The sequence below is a fragment of the Anser brachyrhynchus genome (assembly GCF_964034855.1).
Source record: "Anser brachyrhynchus genome assembly, chromosome: 3".
Classification (NCBI taxonomy): Eukaryota; Metazoa; Chordata; class Aves; order Anseriformes; family Anatidae; genus Anser; species Anser brachyrhynchus.
In genome coordinates, this window is record NC_137696.1 from 17,785,701 (window position 1) to 17,813,266 (window position 27,566).

A 27,566-nucleotide genomic window follows, 5' to 3' on the forward strand; every position below is an offset into this window, starting at 1 on the left:
TAGGAAAAAAACTTTCTTTTATAAACGGAATTTTTTTCAACCCTTGTTCCTCAGGGTTTTATTTTTTTGCAAAGATAAAGTGTAATCCAAACAAACTCTGCGTGTATATATATATGTGTGTGCATGCACGCATACATTTATACACTTAAACACAGCCCTGCAAACTTGGGCCACTCATAGCAGCCCATCCTGCTTTACGGCAGAGAAGACAACTCCAACAACAAACAGAAAAAATAACGCACTGAGCCACATCTGTCACTCTGGAGGGGACCCCACCAGCTCCAGATGGGAAGCTTTGGCTTGAGTGTTAACACATTGCTTTTATGGTATTTCTAGACACTGGCTGGATTAGACAGCGTCACGCTAGGACACATGACACAGCACTTGGGGAGGGCAGTCCAAAGGACTGAACAGTCTTTTAACAGATAGCAAGCAGTCCTCAACTTAGAAAAATCACAGTTCAGCTCCAAACTCAATTAGGTGATTGTATCTAGGGCAGAAGTGGAGACGAGAAAGGGAAGGAGATGTCTTTCTGAGAGAGATGACCACAGTAACACAGCCCATCTGCCCAGAGCAATGGTTCTGCATATTAAGCACTAAGAAAGCAGCCCCCAAAGGAAAACATCTCTTCATTCTGCCTGAGAGCTCCATACTATCTTTGAGGAAAGACACTAAGACAAACTGGTCAAGACAGCCTGGAGGCAGAGATCCAGGCTGGCAGGCTGGGTGACAGCCCACCTCTAGTCATAGGCATCATCATCGTCAAAGTAGGAGTCACAGTCAAGGTTATCTGACTCATCATCGAACAGAAAGTTGTCTTCATCAAGGTCGTCATCATCATCATCATAGTCTTCCTGCCACTGCGGGTCGTATTCCTCATCTTCATTTTGTTTTCCATCTTCGTCTGTGTTGGGGGACTCACAGAAGATGGTAGGTCTTGGCCTATTGAACAGGAGAGCATCAGAGCAAAGCCCTTCCCATTCCCAGGCTGCAAGCAGTAACCATGACCCAGCCCCACACCACTCTCACCCTCCACATCACCATCACCTCAGCAATCCCTGCCAAAGCCATGCTTCAGAGGCACAGCAGCCACGCAGGTACACCTAGGAGGTGATTCAATGGGCTTATCCAGGCATGCAGCACAGGGATGTGCCAGCAAGCCACCTACCAACTGGCCAACAAGCTGTGGTCAGCAGCTCTGGTGTCTCAGCCTCCTTGGAAGAGACTGGAAACCCTGCCCTGAAACCGAATCTCTCTTGGCCCAGTCGTCATTCCTTCTTGCAGCCTTCAGTACCCTGTTCAGCTCCTGTGTTGGTCATACTGGGACAGCAGGTGCCAGTTGTGTTCCTTGGTTTAAGCAGTGTGTCATGCAGGAATGGACTTTGTTTTAAATTCATCACCTTTCAATCACACTTAACACCTGCCAGCTCAGTACTTTAACACATGGTCACAACAAACCATCCATTTCACCTCTCAATACACTATTTCACAGCTCTGTAACTTCTTCATTGCCTTCCTAAAATAAGTGTCAGGCCCTTCTATCTCTCTCCATTTATGTTCTTCTTGCTGCTCTTATTCAGGCACCTCCTAGATCTTCAGTACACCTCTGAAGAAAGAGCGGGTCACTCTGCAGGAACCCAAGACAGTCCAGGTGGAGAAAAACCATAACCGGGTCTGCCAGCAATGGAGCTTTCTTGCCCGTAGCCTCACATTAAGTGCAGGTTTCACTGGGCTCCCTACACAGCTACATTACTTACATTGTTATCTCAAACCACAACACAGGATGCAAGAAATTAATATCTTATTAATTCTTTTGTATTTCAGTGAGCACAGGGGAAAACTCTGGTCACCTGCTTTTCTTCTGCACTCACCATCTTTCCTTACTACCCCACTAAGAAAACTCACCCTACACAGGCAGGGGCTGAAGAAGGCACGTTGGAGAGTTTCACCTTATTCTGACCAGGATCTGCTGAAGTCTCAAGCCCAACACGGAAATCCTGCCGGTGTGGAAGAATAGGCAAACGAAAGAGATAGTAAGTGATCTGAAGCGTACTTTGCGCTGCAAACCCCCTCCCTACATCCACACATACAGCACCTCAGTCTGTACCCTCAGCTAATGAAGCCCCTTTCTTGGTTTGCCAAGATCAAACTAGACCAGATCAAGACAAGCCGCCACCAAGCACGTGGACCTCACCTGTGTGGAGTGCCAGAGAATTGCAAAGAGACGCTCCTTGATCCGGTGCACCAACTCCAAACCAGTATTGAAATGCTCTGCTTTCAGGAGCTGAAGAGAGGAAGTCAGGTCCTGGTACTGCAGCAGGGCTTCCTCTGCAATTCAAGACCAACAAAATCAGACTCCTCCCCACACTCTTAAGCAGAAACCAAGTCCCTGAGCTCTGATTATCAAGCCAGTCAAGCTACTTAGGTCCCCGTCCTGGTTTAGGCTAGGAGAGAGTTAATCTTCCTCCTAGTAGTTGGTATGGTGCCGTGTTCTGGATTTGGTATGAGAATAATGTTGATAACACACTGATGTTTTAATTGTTGCAGAGCAGTGCTTACACTAAGCCAAGGACTTTTCGGCTTCTCGCTCTGTCCTGCCAGCGAGCAGGCTGAGGGTGCAGCAGGAGCTGGGAGGGGACAGACCCAGGACAGCTGACCCAAACTGGCCAAAGGGGTATTCCATACCATCTGACGTCACGCTGAGCAATTAATATTGCAGCTGAATTGCTCCAGTGGACTTCCCAGAAATGACACTGAGAATACCGAAATAGGCTGGGAGATGTGAGAGATACCTGGTGGGTGCTGGGGTGTATGCTATTGCCCTACTACAGATCTGCCATCCTTTGAACCACACGTCAGGGACTGCTACTATTTACTTTGGAGAGGCTGCTGGACTTACCCAGAAGGATCTGCAGAGCATTTGTGTGCAGCTCTAGGCTCTCAGTCTGCTGTTCAACAATATCTATGCTCTCAGTGTCCTGGTTATAATAGCTGTACACACAGGAGTAGGCCAGTACCTGGAACAGTTCAGAATATGCTGTTAGGCATCCCCCTTCAGCTTCAGAGTGGGCAAGTAAAGAAGAAGAGAGTAGCACCAAACCCTTCAAGACTTTGGTAAGTATCAGTCTGGCACATTTCTGGTCTGAGGTGACAGCTGAGTGAACCATTATGTCAAGTGAAAGCAGTGCCAGGACACCACTCGTAGAATTGGAAATGAATGTGCAATTATTTTGTAGTTAAGTCTGAAATAACTGGTTGTTCCCAGTCGCAAACCATCACAAGAACACAGATTGCAGACGTATAACAAATGCAACTGAGCAGCAGGCAGGGTGTCAAAACAACCAGCACATGGAACCCACACGTTGCCAGGCAGCCCAAGTTCAAACTGAGTGGCAGAGAACCGAGAGAAATGAACCCAAGGGAAAGCAGAAGTGGTGCTTTGTAGCACCAAGAGCCCTGGACAAAGTAATTTCAATGACTGACAAACTCCTGTTACGGATGAATGACTCCCAAAGCCATCTAGGTACCCAGCAGGAACAAGACCACTGTTTCCATTTACATAAATAAGGCCAGAAAAGCCAGCAGCAGCAAGCAACAGTAATGCGTACCCTGGCTAACACAGGGATTGCCACACTGAGCAGACAAAACAGGGTCAGAAACCCTCATTCCACATGCCTCTCAAAATCAAGACTGCCTGCACAAACAAGGTATGTATTGTAAAGGCAATTCCCACCTCCTCCTTATGTTTCTGCGGAAAGAAAACATTGCAGACCTGTCCTACTATAGGTTTACTGCACACATCCAGGAGCTGTACTGTAAATCCTTCACACTGTGGCCAGCAGGGCATGCACTAAGTAACTCATTGCTCCCAAAGCACTCATGAAATGAAGTTAAGAAAGGAAAATCATGAGCATCAAGAGCAACTTCCTAACTGCAGTACAGCATCAGGAGAGTTTTCCAAAGGTAAGTGCCACTACTGGGGCATTTCAAGCTGGAACGGACTAAAGCAACTATAAGAAAACACTTGTGCTGATTCCATGGTGTAAATTTGACCACTGCTCCAATCCTTACGACCCAACTGTGAGGATCACAGCAGAAGGAGCCTAGCTCAAAGGAAGAATGCAGAAAGGCATACAAACTCCTCCCCTGTTCTGATGCTACTACTCCCCTCAAGGTTTTCTGTCTCCCCCTTGTTGGAGTACAGCAAGCTCTTCCTAGTGGCATCTTATCACTTTAAGAAAGGCATAACACACCAACTGAATTAAGCCTTAATCTCAGTAAACCTGTTATCCAGTTTTACCTTCCGTGCCTGTTCCAGCACTTTGCAGGCATGAAGGACAAAGGTCAAAGTCCTAATTTTTGGCATCTCACTGATGGAAGAAACCCTGTTCCTCAGACTCGTGGCAAATTCCTGCAACAACCACAAGAGGGGAAAAAAAAAAGTCAGTTTCAAGCTCCACAAGATCCAAAAAACGTCATCTTCCACACAGATAACTGCTGAGCATTCTAAAGCACAACCCCAGCATGCAGATGCAGGCAGCAGGAGAGCAATTACTGCACCCGGCTACAACATCTCTACTGTGACATGTCAACTTTTCACTGTAACTTAGCTCTAGGCAGAGCTCAGCCTGCAGATCTCTTTGCCATCGCTTCCAACTACTGTATCAGTCTGAGCAAGGGAACACCGCAAGTTAGGTGTTCAGTCTCCACAACAGACTTGGCAGAAGAAAGCAGGCCGAGAAGTATCCCTCATGCCACAGTAAGGGTGACATGACCAGGCAACCCTGCCTGGATCTGAAACCTGTTTCCCAGCTTCAAGTGAAATGCATTGAGACGTAACAAACTGTCCTGCTCATCAGGGCTAAGGCAACAGTGTCAGTATCTGGAAAAAAAAAATAAATAAAAGGAGGCCTTACCCTCGCACGATGATGAAAGGTGCACCTCTCGTTGTAATCCTGAAAACGCTTCTCCTGCCAAGCTGCTTTACTCACCTGAAAGGAAAGACAGAAGCAACCTGTAACAACTTGTCTCGGGTGCCAGAATCGCCTCGAAATGGCTACCACACACAGAGACTTTGACAATACTATCAAGATCACTGGCAAGTGCACGAAGTAAAGGCCACAGCAAAGGGCACAAGCAGAGATCTTATCCCTCTGAGAGGCCAGGTGCATCTGAACACAAGCACGAACCACTAGGATACAGCAAACCACTCACCATAGCAGAGCAGTTGTAATAATCCTTATGAGTTGGCCTCCAGGGCTTGAGGCAACGCCAGCAGAAGCCATGATTACACTTGGCACATGTCATACTGCATGGTAGGAGAAGAGCGATGAAAATCATTCAGTCCTAACAGCTGCATCCAAACAGTTCATACCAGTGCTTCCCTACACCGCAGGGCTGGAGTGCGTAGCCTAGTTCCCATTCCCATTCACTCAGTACTATGCACTTCCCTGCATGTATTTTTTAAAGCCCTGCTGGAAGACAATGATGCTTAAGAGCCATCATGTCTCCAAAAATGAACCAGGAAAACCAGCAGCACAGTCTCACGGTACCACCCTACCAAGAACTGGAAGGGTGAACTAAGCACTCCACAATTCAGAGCAACATCTACATGAAACCTCACTTCTTCCTTCAGTAACGCATCACTCCAGTGCAGAAAGGTGCTGTACAGCCTTAGGGCCATATGCAACACATGGGAACAAATCACAGCTGGGCACCAAGGGCTGTGCCAGTGCAAGAAAGGAGCAAATGGCAACTTCAAAGCCCTGGTTTTGAAGCTGGAGGATGTAAAAAGCTGCCACAGATCCAAGCCAATTCAAAACAGGCAGTTAAAACAAACTGCTTAGAGTTGCACAATTAGGTGAGCATCACAAAATTATTTTTTTAATTTTTTTTTTTAAATGGTGCTGAGATATCCATTCCCCTGGCTGTATCTCTGTATGTCTATTGTGGATTCTGAGAGCAGACAAGTGGTTGCTAAAAAGGTACTGCAAAATTAGTTTTGTTTCTATTATACAGCTACCAATGGATTTAACTCTGAGTGCTAGGAAGTACTTTGCTTCTCCTAGAAATTAAATACAATCATTCGTTCCTCTAAAACTATAAAACAGACCTGCTGTGATGCTTGCTCTTCAGCCAAAAGAAAGCACAATGGAGCTAACTATGTCTGTGCCCCTTCCTGTCCCAAGCACCCAACAAAAATGGATACTCACTGCAGACACCCCTCATTTTTCTCTATCTGAGCCTGGCAGCTTGGACAATGCTTCGAAATGAGTTTAGCCAGGTGCTTGCTTTGTGCTTCACTTGTCATTCCCTCGTAGTACCCATCGTCATCCACCCACTGAGACATGTGGCTGCAGCTAGCAGGATAATGGGCCTGAAAGACAGTCAACCACACAAAAGCAGAATGGCGTGTGCCAACACCAAGGCGGTACCGCCTGTGGCTCAGCTCAGCCCTCACCTCTGGGAAGTTGCAGTTGAAACAGGATATCCAGGAGCACTTGGAACAGGCTGCCTCATAACCAAGCCCATCTTTAAGGAGGATCTGATCACAGCCCTGAGGATTGGTGCACCACGTCAGGTTGGAGCAACATTCAACATAGCCTCTGAGGAGGGCTTTTTCATACTGTAATGAGAAGACAGAGAGGAGGTTTAAGGCAGAGAATCCGTTTGGTAAGACCTTAAAACTGGGGTCTGGTACCTCTGGGCTCTACATCCAATGCTCATGACAAAACAGCACTGAGCTAGTTTGCTCTTCCATTCCCTTTGTGTCTTTTCCCCACCCCTTATCTTATATCTGAAGGCTGTTTCATAGAAGCGCAGAACACCTGAGATTGGAAAGCACTTCTGGAGATAAAAACTATATTTTTGTGGCCTTTTGTGCACTTGGTCCCATCACCCAGGTCATCAATAAAGACATTAAACAATATTGGCCTCAGTATCAGCCTCTGGGTTACACCGATAGTGACTGGTTTCCAGGTGAGCTTTCTGACACTGATAATAACCCCTTGAGCTCAGCAGTTTAGCCAGTTTTCAATCAATCTCACCATCCACTTATCCAGCTCATACTTCATTAGTTCTGTGAGGACGTTGTGGATGACAATGGAGAAAGCCTCACCTGTTGCTCTCCCTTCATCCACCAAGTCTGCCATGTCACCATAGAAGGCTATCAGGAGTTTTTTTCATTTTTTTCTGAATTCCTCAGTAGCGTTTTGCTTAGTTACAGGACGTGCAAAGAGGAAGGAGACTTGCTTTGTCCAAAGCCTTTAGACAGATATTACTACAGAGGACAAGGCAAACTGGTCAGCAATACGAGATCGCTCAGATAGGGACCCCAGGAATGCAGCTATACTGCACAAAGTAACTGTGTTCTGCACTCAGTTACTCTTGTGTAAGGACTGTGCAAACACGTACAAAGCTGGTGGAAATTCAAAAGCAACTTTGTCATTTTCACGGCCCTCCTATGGAGATTTCTGCATACGTGGGAAAACTGCCCTAAAGCCACCGTGCACAGAAAGGACAATATAGGTCGTAACAAACAGAGAAAATGTGCAAGCCCTGAGCACTGAAGAGCACTTGCTCTTATTCATATTTCTTTCATTTATTCTCTCTTGTCCGTTCTCTCTCTCAGTCAGCCTAAACTACAGTGTTTTCTGACTGGCAGCAAGGACGTCAGCCTGTGTCATGTGTGGTGGAGGCAGTCTCAACAAAGCCACATTACTCTTCTGAAAGAATCAATATCAGTGTCTGTTGTCATCCTGTTGACAGGAGACATGATCGTTTCTGCCCAGAAAACAGCATCCAGAGAGACAAATGAGTCTTTTGCTTTGGCAGACAGGACCAAATCACAGCTTTTACAGATGCAGAATTTCACACCTGACCTGCAGTTTAGTTCTGCCCTATTTTCTTGGTGAGATGAAAGAGAGAGAGGTGCAACTGCTGCAGCAGATCTAAGGTTCCTGTTAGAACCTTAAGAGAAAGAGTTGCTCTCAGGCAGCCTAAAGGGAGAGGGAACAAGTGTCCAACAAAGGTCTGGAGGAAAACTGAGCAGGTACAACCAAGAAGTTACTAAGCACCGCAGTGACACCAACCAAGAGATCACAGAGGAACCTTTGCACATGCTGAAGTTCATCCAGGTGTGAGCCTAAGGGATGATTCCCAGCAAGGAATCCCTGGGACCAGAATGGGAGATGACATCTGAAGAACAGATTCTCAAGGAACTTGAGGTAAACACGTTTGAGAGAAAACCTCTTTCAGAAACATAACTGTCCGGGTTTATGTTTTGTAGAACAGCGTGAAAAGCTTAAACTTGAATACTCTTGTATTAGCAAGAGTGCAGGCAGCAGGCACGGGAAGGGATTTCTCACAGCTATTGGCATTGGTGACACAACTAGATACAAGAGCATTTGGGCTTCCAAGCACAAGACAGACATTAACAGACTAGAGAAGACATAGTCCATATGATGGACTTGAGGTAGGCCATCAGGACGGTCAGAGGCTAGAGCACAGAATATACTAAGGGAGGCTGAGGGAGCTGAGTTTCTTCAGCCTGGAGAGAAGGCAGCAGAGGGCCCACTTACCACTGCCTAGAGCCACCTAAATAGAAGATGCAGAGAAGACTGAGCCTGGAGCAGTGTGTTTTAACTTCAGTGTTAGAACTTCACACAAGAAGCTGGCTATTTTGAGCACAGGGTTGGACCAGATTATTGCAACCTAAATTATTCTATGACTTTGTACATGTGACTTTGTGTTGAGGCACTCAAGCTCCAGTCATCCCACTTCTTGAGCAGAAAAGGAGACAGATAACATTTCAATGAGAGCATCAGATCAACTTTTTAAAATTGGCTGCAATTTATGTTGAACTGCAAATTTTTTTGATAAAATAGTCATAGCAACAAGGTATTAAATCCTGCTCTGAGACAAGCGGGACCACAGGATTTGCAAAGCCAGTAAGAATTAAGTGCCCATATACATGTACTAACTCCCCAAGCACTTCTTACAGAAAAGAAGATATAAAGGATACATTGAAGGAAATGGTTTCCTGTAGCCTTGCCCGTTTTTGTTGCCAGCTTGCAGACTTGAAGGAAAATAAAAAGAGAGCAGTCTTTATGACTGCTGTTCATTTCTCCTATGTAACTGTTCACACAGGATGCTAATACCAGTCACCCAACAGCCACAGCCCTGCCACTAGGTGGGAAGGGGGTTCAGCTCTAAGTGCTAGCTAAAAATTGGAAGAACGGGGGAAAAAAATAACACCTGCCTCAGAACAAGCAGCTCCTGCTGCCTCCGCTGACTGTGTAAACTAGTCTTAACTATGGGAAGGGGAAAAGCAGCAGCAAGATTATCTGCTAGTGCTGACCAAAAGGCAACATGGCTTAGACACCCAGTAGCCACCTTTTCTACTTCACCTTGGCTATAATCTCCTTGGAGGAAACAATGGAATAGATGAACGCTGCAGTAGGCTGTGCGCGGCACTCAGAAATGGGACAGGTGCAGCTGAGAACCATGTTCTGTTCAATGCGAGTTGTGAGATATTCATTCCAGCAGGGCTGTGTAAGCAGAAGAGATGAGAGTTAAATGAGCTATACCAGTTGGGTCACATGAAGAAATCCCAGCCTCAGGAGCCCACCCCACCCAGCAGATGGGGCACAGAACCATCTCTAAGTACGCAAAAGCACAAGATCGGAAACAGACTAATCAGGAGCCGAACTATCGCAGCAAGCAAAGAAATGAAGATAACAGAATGTATGAGCTCTGTGAAAATCACCTGATAACAGCTTCAGAGAAAGAACAGCTGCTTCAACTAGGCAGCAGCAATCCCCTGCCAAGTTACAGGAGCCAAAGACCCCAGGACCTTCACCTTGCAGCAGTAATGCATGCAGCAGAGGGATGGTGGCTTCTCGGTGGGACACAACTGGTTCACACAGACTGGGCAGTGGGTTCCCGGGCTTGGAGGGCGCTGGGCATCTTCCACTTCAAGCCCCGAGGCGATGAGCAGTGACCGACGGTCCTCCACGTAACAGTGGATCAGGAAATCCACATTCCACCTACAGTGCATGAGGAGGTGCCGAGCAACATCCTCTGGGATGCTCAGAGTATCCTGGACCCGCTGCACCGTCTGATTCATGAGCAGCTTTGCCTCCTCCAGACTAAGTGTGTGCCCCATCGGCACCTGCAGCATTGCCAGGAGAAACTCCTCCGATCTGTCTGTGCCGGAATTCGACCTGACATGGAGAAATGTGTCACATTTGCACAGGGTGGAGATGAACAACCCTCCGACCCCTGGTGACATGCAACCGTACTGATACAGGCAGTCCTTGCTGTCCTCATCCGGATATGTGGCCGGTAGCTGCCTCTGGAAAACCATCTGTGCCTGGCCCCCAAGGGGTGTTCTGGGCTCAGCAGGGACGTACTCCAGGACGTGGGGCCTCCCTTCCTGGCGCCGCAGGTAGCCCTGGTTCAGCAGGTGCAGGACACACGACAGCACGTCCACGCTGTGGCAGCAGAAGCTCAGGAACTGCAGCCCCGGCCCCAGCTCACCCTTCTGACAGGCATCGATCACCTACAACAGCGAGGGAGCGCTGCGCTGCAGGGCAGCACGCGGCACGGCACCCGGGCGGCCCCTCCGCGCCCCCCCACCTTCAGCCTCCATACCCTGAACACCAGGTTGTCGATGTGCAGCTGCTTCTCCGCCTTGAGGACGCGGGTGATGAGGCAGCAGAGGATGTTCCTCTTCCTCTCCAGGGCGCCGCTCTCAGCCCTCTCTGCCCGCAGGTACCTCTGCCGGGGCAGCAGCCTCAGGTGGCGGCCGGAGGCTTGGGCCAGGGCCGCCCGGTTCAGCCGCAGGGCACCTGGAGCTAGCACCCGGCCCACGGTCAGCCGGGCCCCGAGCCGGTCCCTGCAGGAGCCCCAGGGCGCCCGCGTGGCTGCTGCGCCCGGCCCGGGGCCTCCCACCGCTGCCGTCACCCCACGCCCCGGCCCCACACGCGGCCCCGAGCCCCAGCACCACGCAGACCAAAGCCAAGACCCAACCGCCCGCGCGGCCACGCGCCCCCCGCGCCGCCCAGCCCCGATCCCCAGCCCCACACACGCCCCCACCCCAAAGCCCGGCCCCGCACCCACGCCCCAGCCTCGTCCCCGGGGCTCAGCCCCAGCAGCCGGACTCGCCCCGGCCCGCCCGCATCCCCCCCAGCCCCTCCGCCCCCACCCAGCACCCAGGGGCAGCCCAGCACCACCCGAGGGTGCCCAGCCCCGCGCTCACCCCCCAGCGCGCAGCTCTGCACCAGGACGCCCTCGCCCTCGGTCAGCGGTGCCAGCGCCTGCTGCAGCAGCTCTGCGGGGAGCCCCGTGGCCCGCAGCAGGGACTCCACGGCCACCTCCTGCGGGAGGGGAACAACGGCCAGGCGAGAACCGCAGCGCCCGGAGACCCCCGGAAGGGGGGCACGGCCCCGCTCGGCCCCGGCACCGGCTGCACCCCGCCTCCGCGGCCCCAGCTCCTACCTCGGCGCCGTTGAAGCGCAGCAGGACGTACATCTGCAGCGTGGACACGTGCAGGACGCAGTCTCCGAACCGCAGCTCGGCACGGCCCAGCCACGTCCACTGCAGGCGCCGGGGCCTCGCGCACGCCCAGCCCCGCTGGCTCTGGCCTGCCGGGGGACACCAGCGCCAGGGCCGGGCAGCGCTGCCGGGCGTCCCCCGCACCCGGCGGCACCGCCGGGCGCCCCCCGCGACACTCACTCTGCCCGCAGAAGGCGGCGAAGTCGCCCAGCGGGGAGCTCAGCGCTGCCGAGAAAAACCTCCCGGGCTCGTCCATGTGGCACAGCGGGGACACGGGCCAGCAGCGCGGGGACAGGGCCAGCACCGTCACCTCCGGAGCCTCCGCCGCCGAGGCCTCCCCCGGCGCCTGGGCACGCGGGCGCGAGGGCAGCTCAGGACCCCACGAGGAACACGGCGGCCCCCGGCCCAGCCCCGCCGCCCCGCTCACCTCGTCCTCGGGGCTCTCCGGGCCCGCGCCCAGCCCCAGCAGCCGCTTGTCCCGCTCCTGCAGCTGGAAGAGGCGAAACTGCCGCCGGAGCTCCTCCGACTCGGCCAAGTCGCTCAGCATCTCCTGGGGGAAGCGGCGGGGGAAGCACAGCCCAATCTGCTCCAGGACGGCCCCTTCCAGCCACGAGGGGCCCTGCGCCAGGAGCCGCTCCCCCAGGTACAGCCTGCCACAGCCACGGCGCAGGTCAGGGCCGCCGCCGCCACCCAGCCCCGGCCTCGCCCCCAGCCCGCGGGCCCTGCGCCGGGCCCTGCCGGGCCACGGCCGCCCTCACCGGTAGAAGTGCTCGAAGGTGTGCGCGAACTCCAGGCCGCTGAAGATGACGAAGGGCTCCAGGACCTGCTGCAGCAGCCCCGTGCTGCCCGCGGCCCCGTGGAGCTCCTGGATCTTCCCATCCAGGTAGCGGGCAAACCGCTCGCTCACCTGCGGGGGACGGGGCTGGGTGTGCGGGGGGCTCGCGGGGTGGGCACAGCACAGGGACGGGGCAGCCGCCCCGCAGGGAGCAGGGGGGGAGCTGCAGGGCTCCCGGCAGGGGACGAGGGCCCCTGGCACAGCCCAGCGCAGAGCTCCGTGCCCGCGGCTGGGCACGGGCGCCCTCAAGGGCCCCGGGATGGCCGCTGGGGCCCGGTGCCGGCGCCGCGCTGCCTGGACTCACGTGCAGGGCGGCGAGGAAGGAGAGCCGCAGCAACGCCCCCGCGAAGCCCTGGCCCAGGGCCACCACGAAGGCAGCCCGCTGCCCGAAGAGCTCCTCCGTGGCGCCGCGCAGGTGCCGGTACAGCCCGCAGTACCGCTCCGCCACATCGGGCGCCTGCCCCGCCGCCTCCAGGAACCGCTGCACCTGCGGGGAACGGCACCGGAGGGGTGAGCACCCGCAGCCCCGTCCCGCTGACGCCTCCCGCTCCCCAGCCGGCCCCCAGCCCTACCTGCTGCTGCACCACGCCGCGCCAGCACCGCACGATGCCCCACAGGCCGCTCGGCTTCTGCGCCGCCGCCACCCTGGGCGGCGCCTCCTTGTTCCTGCCCTCCTGCCCGCCTGCCGGGGCACAGCCGGGGCTCAGCGCGGCCTCGCGGGCAGGCCCCGCACACGGAGCGCCGGCAGCACGGCCACGGGGGAGGCACGGCCACGAGCCCTCCCCGGGCCCCGGGGCCCTCTGCAGAGCCCCCCGTGGCTCCCCACGGCTGCGGCCCGGGACTCGTGGCCCCTTCCCGAGGGCAGCCCCTCGCTCACCCGCCGCCCTCGCCTCCTCCGGCTCCACGCCGCCAGGGTCCACGTGCACCAGGAGCTGGGTCAGGAGCCGCACGCAGGAGCCGAAGGCGGCGCCGCGGGCCGGGGGGCGTTGGGCCGGCTCCCCGCTCCCCAGGTACTCGCTCAGCAGCCAGGCCAGGGGGCTGACGCCGCTGGGGTCTGCGAGGCCACAGAGACTCAGGGCGGGCGCCTCAGGACGGGGCGGCGCGGGGAGGGGCCCGGCGCAGCCCGAGCAGGTACCTGGGCTGGTGATGCTCTGCACCAAGGGGCTCACCAGGGCCTCCCAGCACGCCCTGCCCAAGGCCCGGGCCGCCTCGTCGTCAGGAAGGAAGCGCTCGGCGAAGTCTTGCTCGTGCCGCAGCGCCCGGTTCAGCCTGCAACAGCCAGCGGGCAGCGCGCCGCGGCACCGGGCGCCGCTGGCCACCAACAGGCACGGCCTCCCCCAGGAAAGGGCTCACGGGGCCGGCAGCCCGGCAGGACGCCCCCAGCCAGGGACCTCCCGGCCAGCGCGGGACACCCCCGCTGCTCCTGCGGCCCCTCTCGGGCTGCCAGCGGCGGGGGGCACGGCCGGCAGGGAACTCACTTGCCAAAGAGCTGCAGCAGCCGCCCCCGGTCCCGGCGGATCTCCTGGCACCAGGCGAGCGCCCGGGCGGTGCAGCAGAGGAACGTCCGCCGGCACAGCTGCTCCCTGAAGACGGGCCAGAAGGTGGGCTTGGGCCCCAGCACCTCGATGCCGCGCACACGCGTGTCGATGCCGCCCTGCGGGAGAGCTCGGCCCTCAGCTCCTCGCGCACGGCCCCGCTGCCCTGCGCCGCCAGCCCCCGGGCTGGCCCCCGGCTCCCCACCTGCTGGCACCGCTTCACCCGGATCTGGATGACGGGCCAGAAGCGCGTCATGTTCCTCAGCAGCACCACCCTGCTGGCCGAGGGCAGCACGCTCACCTGCAGGCACAAGGCGAGCCCTCAGCGCGCTGCGCAGCCAGCACCCGCCGCCCCCACGCTCCCCGTGCCAGACCCTCGTGGGGCAGCAGCAGGAGCAGCCGCGTGGCCTGAGCAGCCCGGGCGAGACTCACGGTGTTGAGCACCGTCCCGACGGCAGCAGGGCTGTCTCCCCCCAGCACCACCACGCGGGCTGGCATGTAGCTCGAGTCCTCGCTGGCCACCAGCATGCTCATCTCCCTGCAATGCGGCAAACGTGGTGATGCCCAGCTGCCCCCCACCAGCCCCACACGCCTCTGCCCAGGTCCCACAACCCCCAGGATGGGGCCCGTGGGCAGGGCTCGCGCAGAGCCCCGAAGCCACCTCCTCCCCGCACGGCCCCTGCCCCCCCGGGGCCCCCAGCCCTACCTGACCACCACCCCGCACTGCATGTGCACAGTGATGAAGTGGGAGCCGGTGCTGCCGTTCGACTCCCAGTAGGTCTTGGGGTTCCTGTCCGTGAGCTTGCTGGCGCGGTGCGGGTTGGAGGAGACCTGCACCTTCTCCCAGCACTTGTCCTCCCTCACCTCCACGCTGGAGCCTGCGGGCAGAGCGCGCGGAGCCTCCAGCTGCCAGCCCACGCACAGCAGGCGCGGGGGCCCCGCTCCCCACGCTCACCTCGGCACAGGTTGCGCAGAAAGACGTCGAAGAAGGGGATGCTGACGGGCCGCTGGCTCCGGCGGTGCTCTTCGATCTGCCCCAGCGCCAGCTGGGGGACGGGGGCGGGCGGTTACTGGGGGCCTGCCTCCTCCTCCCCTGCGCCCGCTGCAGCGGGCGGAGAGCCGGGGGCTGCCCCCAGACCCAGAGCCCCGCGCCGACGGGCTCCCCGGCTGCCCAGGCCCACCTGGATGCAGCCGGCCAAGATGCTGCCCGTCAGCGTCCGGTGGAGGCCGGTGAACTTCTCGCAGTCGCTCAGCAGCTCCAGCAGGGCCGGCGCCATCGGCACGGCCGAGCTGTGTTTCTCCAGGGCTTTGCCCAGGGCCTCGCGGGCGCCCGCGCGGCACATGGCCACCGCGCAGTCCTTGCTGGCGGCGGCCAGGCGGTGCAGGAAGCCGACGACCTCCTGCACCACCTGCGGAGGAGGCAGCCCTGAGCGGCCAGCCCGGCGCCGGCAGCCCGCGGGGCCCCACCGGCGCCGTGCCGCAGCGCTCCAGCCCCTCTCCGAAGGGACCGGGCTGCCGCTGGGCACGCAGCCACCGGGACGCGGTTGTCACGGCCGCTCCCAGTGCGTGCCACGAGGCCGGGCTGCTGCGGGCAGGGGCCCCGACGCACCCCCGGCACCGCCAGCCAAGCCGTCCCCGCCCACCGGGAGTGCCGGGGCCCCCTCACCTCCCGGTCGCTGCCGTGGGTGCTCAGGGAGGACAAGCAGGGCTCCACGCACTCGTGCCAGGGCAGCGCGTCCTCCTGGTAGCCATCCAGGAACTTGTTCAGGATCCTGAGCAGCGGACAGGGCCCGCTCAGGACTCGGCACGCAGACGGCCCCGCCAGGGGCAGCCCCGCTGCCCTGCTCCCCCTGCCAGGCCGGGGCCGAGCCCGCAGGGGCGCGTCCTGCAGGGCCCCCAGGCCCCCTCGCAGCCCCCCCGGCCCCACCTGAGGATCCGCAGGCCGACGGCCTTCTCGGCCCCCAGCAGCTCCAGGCTGCGCAGCAGCATCTGGAAGCACCGGCGCTCCTGCGACGCCTCGCCGGAGGGGACGGGGCCCCCGCCGCAGAGCTGCCGCTCCAGGGCCACCACCACGTCCTCAGACAAGGCGCCGTCCCCCGGGCCGCCCGCGGGCTCCCTCGCCTCCAGCAGGGCCTCCGCGCCTGCGGGACCGGGACCAAGGAGGTGGCGGGCCCAGCCCAGGCACCGTGCCCGCCGCGGGGCCTGGCACGGGGAGGGGGCGCGGCCGCAGGGTACCTGGGGTCTCGGGGCCCAGGGGCAGCCGGTGCTCCGCCAGGCAGTTGATCACGCCGAGGGCCAGCAGCGCCGTGGGGCCGCCGGCGCCCTGCCCGTCCCGCCAGCAGCTCTGCAGCACCGCGGGGAGCTCGCCGCTCACCAGCCGCTCCGCCAGGCCCCGGTGGCCGTCCACCAGCATCCTCAGCACCAGCAAGCCGTTCCGCACGCCTGAGGCGCCCCTGCGGGGACACGGCGACGTGGAGCCACCCTCAGCCCCCCTGGCCCCGCGGCTGCCCGCCCCGGGCCCCGTCCCTACCCCGGGACGCTCTGCATGGCGCGCACGGCGGCGGGGATGGCGCTCAGCAGGCCTGGCGAGCCCTCGCCGCAGGCGGAGCCGATGCTGGCGAAGACCTCCCGCAGCAGCTGCGCGTCGCCGTGGCTCAGGGGCGGGGGCTTCCCGACGGCTCCTCCGGGCTCGCCGGCCCCGGCTCCCACCAGCACCTTCAGGGCCTGCGGGGCCCGGGGCGGCTCAGCGGGCGGCGGGCGCCTCCGCCACCCGCGGGCCAGCCCCAGCCCGGCCCCGCCGCCCGCGGCGTCCCCTCGGCCGCGCCGCTCACCGCCAGGCCCGCCTGCTGCACCAGGGCGGAGGCGGCGTGCTGCCGCATGCAGGCCAGCACGGCCCGCACGCCGCCCTCCATGGCGAAGGGCACGCGCCAGTCGCGCCGCTCCATCAGCAGGGCCACCAGCCGCAGCGCCAGCACCACCACGCGCTTCTCGGCCGCCTCGGCGCTCAGCAGCTCCACCGCCGCCTTCACCAGCTTCTCCCTGCGCGCGGAGGGCGCCTCAGGAGGGGGCCCTGGCGCCCAGACCCTCCGGCCGCCTTCCCCCGCCCGTGTCGGGGTCACCCCGGCAGCCCCAGCGGGCAGCACCCGCGCGGCTCCCCCACGCACCTGGTCCCCGGCCCGCCCCGGGCCTCGCCGCCCTCCTGCTGCTCCGGCTCCGGCTCCTCCTGCAGGACCCTCACCATGTGCTGCAGCCCCGCCACGCGCAGCTCCGCCTCGCAGCCGCTGCTCCGGATCGCCTCCGCCACCTGCGCCACCTCCTCCAGCGAGCCCCTGCCGCTCGCCCCCTTGCAGCCGCCGCACGCTGCCGGAGGGCGGCCGGGCCGTCAGGGCGGCAGCAGCGCCCGCAGCCCCAGCGCCCACAGCCCCAGCGCCCGCAGCCCCAGCGCCCGCAGCCCCAGCGCCCGCAGCCCCAGCGCCCGCAGCCCCAGCGCCCGCAGCCCCAGCGCCCGCAGCCCCAGCGCCCGCAGCCCCAGCGCCCGCAGCGCCCTGCCCGTGCCCCGGGGGCTTCACCTCTGCTCTCCGGCGCCTCCGGGAAGCGCAGCCCTTCCCTCTCCAGCAGCTCGCCGAACAGCTGGGAATCCGACTTGAGCACCGCACAGACGCCGTCCTCGGCCCTCGCTGCCTCAGCCGGCGCGGCTCCGGTGCCGGCGCTCCCGCAGCCAGCACCCTCCGAGGACGCCGCGGGGCTGCCCCCGCCGTCCCGCTCGGCCCCCCTGCCCAGCCAGTATTTGCCGTAGACGCGGGAGCTGCGCAGGTGGCCCCGGGCGCTGCCCCGGCTCCGCTCCTCCAAGACCCGCAGCACCTTCTGGGCCAGCCCCGCGGGCACCGGCAGCCGGATCAGGGCGTCCTCGTCCAGCCCCGGCAGCTGCACAGACGGGGCCGAGTCAGCCCTCGCGGACGTGGACCCCGCGCCCCCTGCGAGGGCCAGGACCCAGCCGGACACCGAGGCCGCACCGCCACGGGGCCCCGCTCCCTTCCCTCGCCCCCTCGGCCCCCACCTGCTCTGCCTGCTCCCGCTGGACGAGGCCGGCGATCTCCTCCTGCTCCTGCGCTTCCAGCTGCCTCACGAAGAAGAGCAGCTCCCACCACTCGGCGCGGCTCAGCGTCTCCGCAGCCTTGCTCGGCTGCTCCCCCAGGTACGGCAGGGAGCACAGCCCCCCCAGGGGCCTGGAGAAGAACGGCTGCGCGACTGCAGGACAGCGGAGCGAGGAGAGGCAGCGTCAGCTCCGCCAGCTCCCCCTCTGCTGCAGGCCCCTCGCTCCCACAGAGAGCTCGCGTGCGGCCGGGGCACGAGGGGTCCCCGCGCCCCCCAGCCTGCCGCGGGACTGGGAGGCGACAGGAGGGAGGGAATGTGCCAGGAGCAGAAGCACGGAGCCAAAACGGGCACCTCTAGCTGAGGGCTCTGCCAAACTGCTCCCACAGCGCCTGGACCAGGGCAAGGCTCGGTCACCCAGCACCAGCAGCACCCACAGCGCCAGCAGGCAGCTGCAGCAGGGCAAACAGAGCTGGCCTGAGCTGCTCAAGGGGTCAAGAGGTTGGAAGTGGATTCTGCCTGGAGCTTCTCTCTTTTCCCAATGCCCCTTGCTGGCAAACTGGGCAAGTACTCATAGGCAAAAGCAAAAGGAGACTACATATTCATCAAGCTTCTTTTAACTAATGCAACCAAAATGAAGTCCGGGATATAAAGTTCGTTATTAGGCTAGACTTTCGCTGCACAGTTTAGAAAACCTGAATCAACTTGCTGTTATCTGCCAAGCAACAGCTTGCAAGTGCAAGCTAGGAGACATTCACTGCTTCAAGACCCAACAGAAGAGGCTCAAACTCGCTCCAAAAGGCTAAGAACAACTACAAACGTGGCTGATTACCGACAGTCAGCCAACATAAGCTAATTTATCTGAGTGCCAAGACCCAAAGCTGAAAGCACCTACTTTTTCAATTCCACATCTGTGTGGGATAAGATGACTGCAAAGATTTTTACACAGATGCGAAATTGACCTCATACTTCCATCAAAGTCAGAGCGATTGAGGAAAAAAAGGCAAACTAACCAAGTTCATTTTAACTTAGCCAGTTTGAACTGACATGCAGTTAAGTCTTTACTTACGAGAGACAGAAGTCTATAAAAAAGCCATCTTTTCAACTGGCTATAAGAACATTTTGAAAGTGGATAATTAGCTCCTGATCTGATGCATACTCTGCTTTTTGCAGCGGTTAAATCCAAACCACTTGCCTGCTCAAAGGATGTCCTACAAGATCAAGGGCTTGATGAAAGAGTTACTTCATCAAGTTCCCCAGCCAGAGTCACGTCAGACGCTGAGCAAAGAAGGGGTACCTGAAGTCTGGATTTTTCCCTTTTATCTTCACCCACTGCAAGGGCAAAATCAAAGGATGCCACTTCTAGGAGATTCTGCAGATACCTTATGAAAATAGTATTTCCAAACCTTTTCCAAAGCTGAGTGGCATGAAGTTAAGCAAATTGTTGGCATGTTAATGCTTTTAAAGAAGTGAATCTGTGGGTCCCTAAGGCAGCTTCATCTTGGAGATTCTACATTCTTATTTTGGCAGTTTGTTTAGCTAATTATAACATACATTTTTTGACAGTCACAGTTTAAATCCTGCTTTATGCTCTACGTTGTATCATGACAGAAGTCTAGGATTCAAAAATACTTCATGTACTCACAAGGCATGTGATTACTTAACCAGCTCTGCACAATCATACAAACTAAATGATGACAATGCTTGCTAAATCCAGCCTGCTAATGCAAAATATGCCTAGCCACATAAAGTTCACCACTGAAAAATACACCTTGGCAGAAGCAAAGAGATGATACATTCACACATGCAGCACCTCACCTTTGTCTAGATTGAAGCTCTCTATCAGATTGTATTCTTTTTCCTGACCAGCAGGGTCATCCCGCTGGTCTCCAAAGCCAATAATCTCCAACATGTGCCAATGCATCCAGTAGGTCCGACCTGTTGACTGCCACAAAACCTGTGAGTGAAAGAGAACCTGGTGATGAGACTTGCTCACTCATTCAACCCCCATGCTACATTCGTTGTCCCCTTTCCCAAATGCATGGAAATAGCAAGCGCTGTTCAAGCAGAACAGCACCTAATTCATATTGGGCTTTAACACACATATTTTTAAGCATACCAGCTTTCTTAACTTGTTCCCCTGATTACACCTGGCTCTTTATTTAAAAAATGAAAAGCTGTCAACTTTGACTAAAACCACTCGTCTACAAACCTCATCTAGCACAGGAGCAGTAAGTTAGGACAGAAGTGCATCTGGTTAAGCATTCCCCTCCAAAAGTACCCAACCCTGGTAAAGGAAAAAGTTAACTAACACTACCTGGAGGCAGGTGAGCCACACTTAAAGGGTCTTGTGGCACAAACCACTTGGCGAACACGAACGTAAAGAAAACTGTTTTTCCTGCTCTGACTTTATCTTCTATCAGTTATCCTTTTATACCCTCGTCATTCACCAGCCCTCTCAGAAAGGTTTTGGGGTCTTGACGAGCAGGTCTCAAAGAGGACAATTGTTTCCTGTGCTTTGTTCAATTGCCTCTCAGAATCCCTCCCGGCTTCCTGTACCATTATTTTACATTCAACTTAGCGAGCAGAAGGAGGACCCAGCGACAGCAAGTACAACGTGTCAATAACTTAAATTGATGACACAAAAACACAGAGGTTGCCCGATTCACTGAGCTCTTTCAGAGTTACACCGGTGCTACCAGGACCCCACTGTGCCGGAAAGTCAGAGTTAAGATGCCGAGAAACTTCAAGAAAGCATCAGATGGAAAGAAATTGAGTTAAACCAATTGAGAGGAGTTACAAGACACAACACTTGACAGACTGGCCCCAATTAAAAACGCATACAAGTTTGCATTTTGCACAGAAAAGACTGACAGCAAGCAACCAGGAGAGTGTTTTGCTTGAATCTTATATAAACACAAGAGAAAGTAAATCAAACTGATAGTGAGAAGAGGGGAACAAATTTGGAAGTTGCCACAACTGAGAGAGAAGAAACAATTCAGTTTGGAGGAGAGAGATGAAAGACACGCCAAATAATCTGCCAGAAGACACAGCTGGAAAGCGGGAAGGATTTAGGTTATTCAGTGATGTTTTCAAGTGATCAATGAACACTAAAGCCAGTGCCTACTATTTGAGAGGGAAAAATGGTGAAAAAAAAAATCACTGGGACAGCTCCACTATTTTGACTTCAGCAGTGCATAGAACTTGAAAGCATATTTTAGTGGAAAGAACAACAAAAGGTGTTCAAGATAAACAACAAATTTGAAGTAACAGATATACCTGCTTCAAGCTTCGTTTCTTATGAGAAAGGATTATGGAGGGGAAAGAATGGGACTGGAAGACAGCGCAAAGAATACTGTCAAGCCATATTTGCCCAGCACATGCTGCCCTAACAGTTACACTGTCCCCATACAAGCACGTGCTTGTAATAATCTGCACCACACAAGCAGGTAAGGCTGAAAACATCTTTTTTGCTCTCGCACATTTCCAAGCATTTTAAACCGCTTGTTTAAATTTCAGCTGCAAGAAGTTCTCCAAAGCTAGGTGGCAGTTGATGGGCCTGGACCCATCAGAGTAAGCTGAAGTTACCAAAAGGGGACTGGAAAAGTTAATTCTGATCAGTTCTCAGGGATTAAGCAGAAGAATATCAGTAGGAACAAGCAGTCTGCAACTGGCTGAGGGGTAAAAAAAAAATTACACAAGAAAGCAGAGAGGCGATACGAGAAAGCCAGTGCTCAGGGGTTTTTGTTAGCTAATTTTTATTTAGCTGTAAATAACAACAATTGCATTACACAAAATAAAACAGGCCATGGACTTGAGTCCACGAAGGCCAGAGAATCTTGAATTTAACAAAAGGAGATGGCCTTCAAATATGCAGAAGGTAACCTCAAATTCTCTACCTTCTCTCTGGAAAGGTTAGTAATAAACTTTAGTTACTGCAAGAGAGATTTGGAAAGAGCATTAGGAAGTTGTTCCTTTCTACAGATACCAGAACGAGGCTTTTAAATTGATTTTTGAGCATCAGCAACACACAGCTTTGTGCCCTAGTGTGGCAATCAGTCTCTTCACAGACCACCTCTATCTGCAGAAATCATCTTGAAGTAAGGAAGCCTCTGAGCACAGGCTGAAGAGGCACTTTAAGCACAGCTGTGACCAACTGGAGTGGCCTCAGACTCTTTAACTGCACAACCAAAATATACATTTTTGCAAATTACTTGGGGGAAAAAAAGCAAACACAATTGCTCACACTAACGTGTGTGCAGCGGTTCCTATCTCAGTTCACTCGAGATGTCATGAACTGACTACTAGCACTCTGTGCAGCCCACACTATGCGGGACTGAGCAGAGGACAGAAGCAGAGACAGCCCACTGTGGATGACAGTCAGCTAAAGCTGGATTTTTAAGGCAGCAGTAATTGCAATTAGCTGCAGGGTTTGGGAAGCTTGTGAGAAACTAAGTTGTGCTTTTGCAGTAGAGAACTAATTTTCTGTATTCAAAGGTAGCTGTGTAGTCGTAACAAGGAGAAATGCTAAGTAGGTAAGTGGACAGTAGAAGGCCTCACTGTTCCAAAATAAGGTGGAAGCTTGAGAAAAACAGGATGAGTAGTGTGGGAACAGTAAAACAAAGATCACAGGTTCTCAAAACATAAGAAAGGGGAAAAAAAAGGAAAAGGGAGAAATTAAAGGGTTGAAAAAAAAGAAAAATTGTACATATATGCTATAGAGGAGCATCGAGTAGCTTGTGAACCTGTAGTACTCAGCCAATGAGGAAACAGGGGAGGTGATCAGGTGTCGGGTAATAGGGAATAAAAGGTGATGATTTGTTTACTAAATTGCGCTCCTAATTGGCAGGACCCCCACCATTGCAACCGCGAATAAAATAGCTTCACAGAAGATCCTGTCTGAAGAAAATTATTTGAGATTTCTCTCACAAGCTCAAAGACATGGCCAAAATGCAAGAACAGCTGACATGCTGCAGAAATAACCACACTGGAGTGGCACACAGAGCCCACCAGCTCCTCACTCCATAGTCACAACAAAATCTCAGCCCTCGCTGAACATGCCCAGCCTTCAGGACTGAGAAGTCACAAGAAAAAGGCCTAAGCTGGAGCAAACACCTTCCTGTGCCCACAGAAAGGCTGGAACAGCATTCAAATGCTCTCCCAAGCATTTGAGAGGGCCAAGCCTCATCATATATTGAGGCCTTTTCCCTGACTTCTGGTAAACTGCAAACACGCAGCCCTAACAGCTCTCTTGTCGCCACAAGTTCTTACCTAAGGTCTACTCACCCAAAGAGCATTTCTAAGGGGAAGCTGACCCTGACACATACTCACAGATAAAAGAAACAGCTATGCAGGGTGTGCCCAACCCAGTGAGAACAAGTGTCACATCCCAAGTACTACTGCTCACACACCAAGGCGTAAGACCTCCCAGCACCTCTTGCTGTGTTACCTGCGCCAGCCAGCCTGTTCCCAAACTGCCCCCAAGATCAAACCAGGGAGAGGGAAAGCTGAGAAATCTTACAGGACAGATCACACCAAACAAGACTAGCTTATCTTAGGAACCCAGCTCTGAGAAGTGACTTCTTTGCTAGGACAGCTGTAGCCAAAGTCCCAAAGTATGATATAACATGAACACACCATTAGGAAGTCACCAGCCACCCGTCAGTCCCCTCTGCCACCCCAGCCCGACTACTTCCACCAGCGACCTACCTGCGCTGCGTGCATCCTGTTAGTGCTGTGAAGAAACTCGCCTTCCTCCCCAGCTCGAACCTCACCGCAGTCCTCCAGCAAGCGCACCCGCATGCCGCGCACCAGCTGCGCCTGCACGTATTCCACGTAGCTGCTGCGGTCGGCGAAGTCTGACGGGGTCAGGAAGGCACCACCCTGCTTTTTCTGGGCACCATGGTTTGGAGACAGCACAGGCACAGGGGCAGCAAAGCAGGTCGGGGTTTTGGGCTGGAAGATGGAGCGGGCGGTGCGAGGCTTCGCCTCCTGTCGGGCCGGCGGCTCTGGCTCGTGGCTGTGCTCCCAGCCCATGGCACGCAGCAGCTCCACGATGAGGCCGGCCATCGCCATGCTGAACTCAAACTCCTGCTTCACGCGGCTGCTCTCCGGCTGCTCCCCGCCCTGCTCCTCGCTGCTGCCGAGCTCATCCAGGAGGGAAGTGACACGCAGGTAGCGCTTCACCAGGGCGAACAGCTGCTTCCCGGGGATCTGCAACGGGCAGGGCCCTCAGGGGCTGCCTGGCTGAGAGCCTCCACCCCGGCTCGCTCCCGCAAACCCAGGATCTTCCACAGCCCCAGAGCCCAGGCCTGGGCCAGGCCCAGATCCCCTGCCAGCCCTCGCGATGCGCAGCCCTGCTCGGCTGCCTACTGGCACTACCTGGGGAAGGTGGATGCCCTCAAAGGACATGCAGTGCTCTTCAGAGGACATCATCTCAGCAAACAGCTCCAGCAAGGTGTAGCGGCTGTCAAAGTCCATGCGCTGCTCAGCGCCGTCCTGCTGGCTCAGGGACAGCAGAATGTAAGACCGGCTTCCTGCAACAACAGAAACCCTTCAGGCCCTCTAGAGGCATCCCTCACACCACCCTCCCTGCACCAGATTTTGGCAGGCAAGCAATAGCTTTCTTCCCCAGTATAACCTAGAACCCCGTTCTCTCCTTTGACCTGGACTGGCAGTGTTTTGCTCTGCTGAATAACCTTGTATTCCTGCACGCCGAGAGCTGTGGGATTCCCCCAAAACGGCAACCCCAAACAACTGACTCCAGAACAGGGTTCCAAATAAGAAAAAGTCAACTTTTACCATGAACCGGTTCCCCATCAACCCCACACAAGCATGAACTCAGGCACTGGTGTAGACCCAAAGCTGGGAAAAAAAAACAAGGAAACCTTGAAGAAAATAGAGAGGCCTGTAGCTTGTGTAGTCTTTTAGCTGCAAGAAAGAGACAGGTAGCCTTGAACTAGCAGAAGCAAGGAAGATAAGGGATAAAAGGCAAAAAACAAGAAGGAGAAAAACAGCTCCAGGCTGACCTATAGTAACTTTTTGCACATTAAGGGTCATTAACATATTAAAAATCATACCCATCAAAATACTAATGTCTGCTAATGTGGGATTTGGTGTTCCCCCCCCCCACCCCCCGATGGCTCTTGTGAGACACCACGCACCAGACGGATAGGCCACCACTTCCAGGTGCCCCCACACCACGCCAGGCACTTCTGAGCCATGGCAGCTCCCCTCAAACGAAAGGAGCGGGCAAGCACCAGGCCTCCACCCACCAGGGCCTGGGGAGAGGCTCCCTGCTGAGAAGAGGCCAGAGCCTCTCCAGTTGGCATCAGAGAGGCCCTGATGCTCTGCCAAGCCCCTTGGCACAAGTCCTCCTAACAGTTAATCCGCATCGCAGCTGGGGAACCTGTCAGGAAAAACGGAGCTCCTAGCTCTTAGAGCATCCTAAATGCAACCGAGGAGCTGCTTGGGAAGCTGCAGTCTGACCCCCCCAGTCCATCCAACGAGCCCCACGGCACCCTGCTTCCCTCCCAGCCCCCCCACCTGCGTCGTGCGAAGCCAGGACCCTCAGCATCTTGCCGGCGCTGCGGCAGATCTGCTTCTCCTTGTGGCACAGCATCTTCGCCAGCAGGTCGAGGGCTCCCGTCTCCCTGAAGGCGCCCGCCAGCGAGCCGATGCCAGCGTAGGCGCTCAGCACATGCACGGTGTTGAGCACGGAGGCGGCCTCGGGGGCCCCGGTGCCGCCCAGCTGCCGGCCGGCTCGCCGCACCAGGCTCCCGACGTCGGCCTCCATCTCCCGCAGCGAGGCTTCGTCCGGCGCCGCGCCGCCCGCGGGGAACGGGCCGGCCGCCCTCTCCTCCTCGGCCCGCGGCCCCGCCGGCTTCCCCTCGCCCAGCAGCGCCGGGCAGCTGGCGCACGCCTCCTCCGCGGACATCCACAGCGACACGCTCCCGGCATCGGGCCCCGCGGAGGAGCCGCCGCCCGCCGCTCGCTCCTCCGAGCGGACGAGGCTCCACCGGACCAGGTACTGCGGCTGCCCGTCGTGGCCTCGCCGCTGCCGCAGCAGCTCCCACGGGCAGGCCTGCAGCTCGGGGCCCAGCGGCACCAGCAGGCCGCCATCACGCCTCTCGTTCACCATGGCGGGGGACGAGTCTGCAGAGACACAGGGGAAGCGGGAGCAGATCATCACCTCTGACACACCTGCCAGGGAAGGAGCGAGCAGGCACCTCAGTTCCTCACCAGCCTGAGGCACTCGTTCCGATCCTGCAACCAGGATAAAGCTCTGAAGGGAACCCAGAATCCCTGCTCTAAGAAAATGAGCCCATTTCACAGACTAGCATTACTGGGGCACACAGAAAGAGGCTCTCCTCACAAAATCCCAGAGGAAAAAGAGGCCCGTTCAGCTAGAATCTAGAGCACAGCTGGGATCTTTTTGTAATAAAAGGACCAAGTTACTCTCCTCTGCTTTGTGACAGTGTTTAGACGCTGCACCATAAGCCAAAAAAATGTTTTCCCTAGCTGTGTTTGTACAGCGTACAAAGGCATTCCCTACCCCAAGAGGTTCACATGATATAAAAACCAGAGTAAAACAATTCTCTATGCAGCATTATTTTCTTTGATAACTTCACCCAGTCTCCACATGTCGGCATATAGCGTAAAAAAAAACTCTTTAGGGCAGAGCTATCAGAAAGGGCCCAGAAGGATTTACAGCTAAGCGGGGACGAATTTGGATTTAGGGCACCTGAAGAAGTAGCTGTAACACGCAGGACGGATGAGGTAGACTAGAACCTATCATAGAAGCATTAAGGTTGGAAAAGACCTTCAAGATCATCTGGTCCGACAACCCCCCTACCACCACCATCACCCACTAAACCATGTCCCTAAGCACCACGTCCAGCCTCTCCTTGAACACCCCCAGGGACGGTGACTCCACCACCTCCCTGGGCAACCCGTCCCAGTCCCTGACTGCTCTTTGACAACCCGCAGATCAGCCATCAGAGTGCTTAGACATGTGCGCTACTGCAAATTTCAGAGCTGGGGCAAATGCGCACGCCAGCTGCAACGCCAGCACCTCGAAAGCCGCTTCGGGAGTGCAGCCTGGCAAACCCCGTGTGCAGCCAGGCGTCCCATCCCATTCCGTCCCATTCCCATATCCCATCCCATTCCCTCCCATCCCATCCCGTACCACCGCAGCCCCAGGACAGGACACCTGCCCGCACCCCATCCACGCAGTGCACCCAAGCCCGGCTCTCCTCGCCCCTGCCCGCCGCGGAAAACCCGAGATTTCTCCCAAACCACCCCAAAACCCCCCAGCAACGCCCGCTCAACCGCCGGGCCCCCGCTCACCTCCGCCCGCCGCCAGCACGGGGGACGGGGTTCCCCCAGCCCCGGCTGGGCCCGGCTGGGGGACAAATGGCACTCCTCCCGGGCTTGGCCCTGCAGCTGGGCGAGGGGCAGAGCTCCGGGGCCGGGCCGCCGAGCGCCGCCCGCCCGCTTCCGCGTCCCGCAGCGGGGCCGGGCCGCGGCGTGCCCGGGGAAGGCGCCTG

General features: G+C 56.7%; 1 protein-coding gene across 2 annotated transcripts; it reads right to left on the reverse strand.

The window, feature by feature from the left end:
* Nucleotides 1-27,520, reverse strand: CUL9 (cullin 9). 2 transcript variants are annotated; one of them, XM_080584627.1, is made up of 41 exons: nucleotides 27,367-27,520; nucleotides 25,564-26,220; nucleotides 24,400-24,554; nucleotides 23,728-24,231; nucleotides 19,837-19,975; nucleotides 17,984-18,174; nucleotides 17,496-17,850; nucleotides 17,091-17,286; nucleotides 16,758-16,965; nucleotides 16,457-16,650; nucleotides 16,162-16,379; nucleotides 15,854-16,067; nucleotides 15,593-15,698; nucleotides 15,108-15,335; nucleotides 14,882-14,972; nucleotides 14,633-14,804; nucleotides 14,359-14,464; nucleotides 14,132-14,227; nucleotides 13,870-14,045; nucleotides 13,527-13,660; nucleotides 13,269-13,445; nucleotides 12,964-13,073; nucleotides 12,696-12,878; nucleotides 12,315-12,463; nucleotides 11,984-12,206; nucleotides 11,737-11,902; nucleotides 11,500-11,645; nucleotides 11,261-11,378; nucleotides 10,654-10,850; nucleotides 10,302-10,561; nucleotides 9,860-10,223; nucleotides 9,408-9,548; nucleotides 6,461-6,625; nucleotides 6,213-6,376; nucleotides 5,215-5,308; nucleotides 4,917-4,991; nucleotides 4,301-4,411; nucleotides 2,900-3,017; nucleotides 2,195-2,328; nucleotides 1,906-1,997; nucleotides 1-942 (listed from the first exon to the last, which is right to left on the reverse strand). In XM_080584627.1, exons 2-41 carry the CDS (start codon nucleotides 26,204-26,206, stop codon nucleotides 741-743), a joined length of 7,515 nt encoding a protein of 2,504 aa, XP_080440753.1. In that variant the 5' UTR covers nucleotides 26,207-26,220; nucleotides 27,367-27,520; the 3' UTR covers nucleotides 1-740. The 2 variants fall into 2 exon arrangements, with proteins under 2 accessions (XP_080440753.1, XP_080440752.1); XM_080584626.1 differs by having other exon boundaries at nucleotides 10,654-10,856.
* Nucleotides 27,521-27,566: the final 46 nt, after the last annotated feature.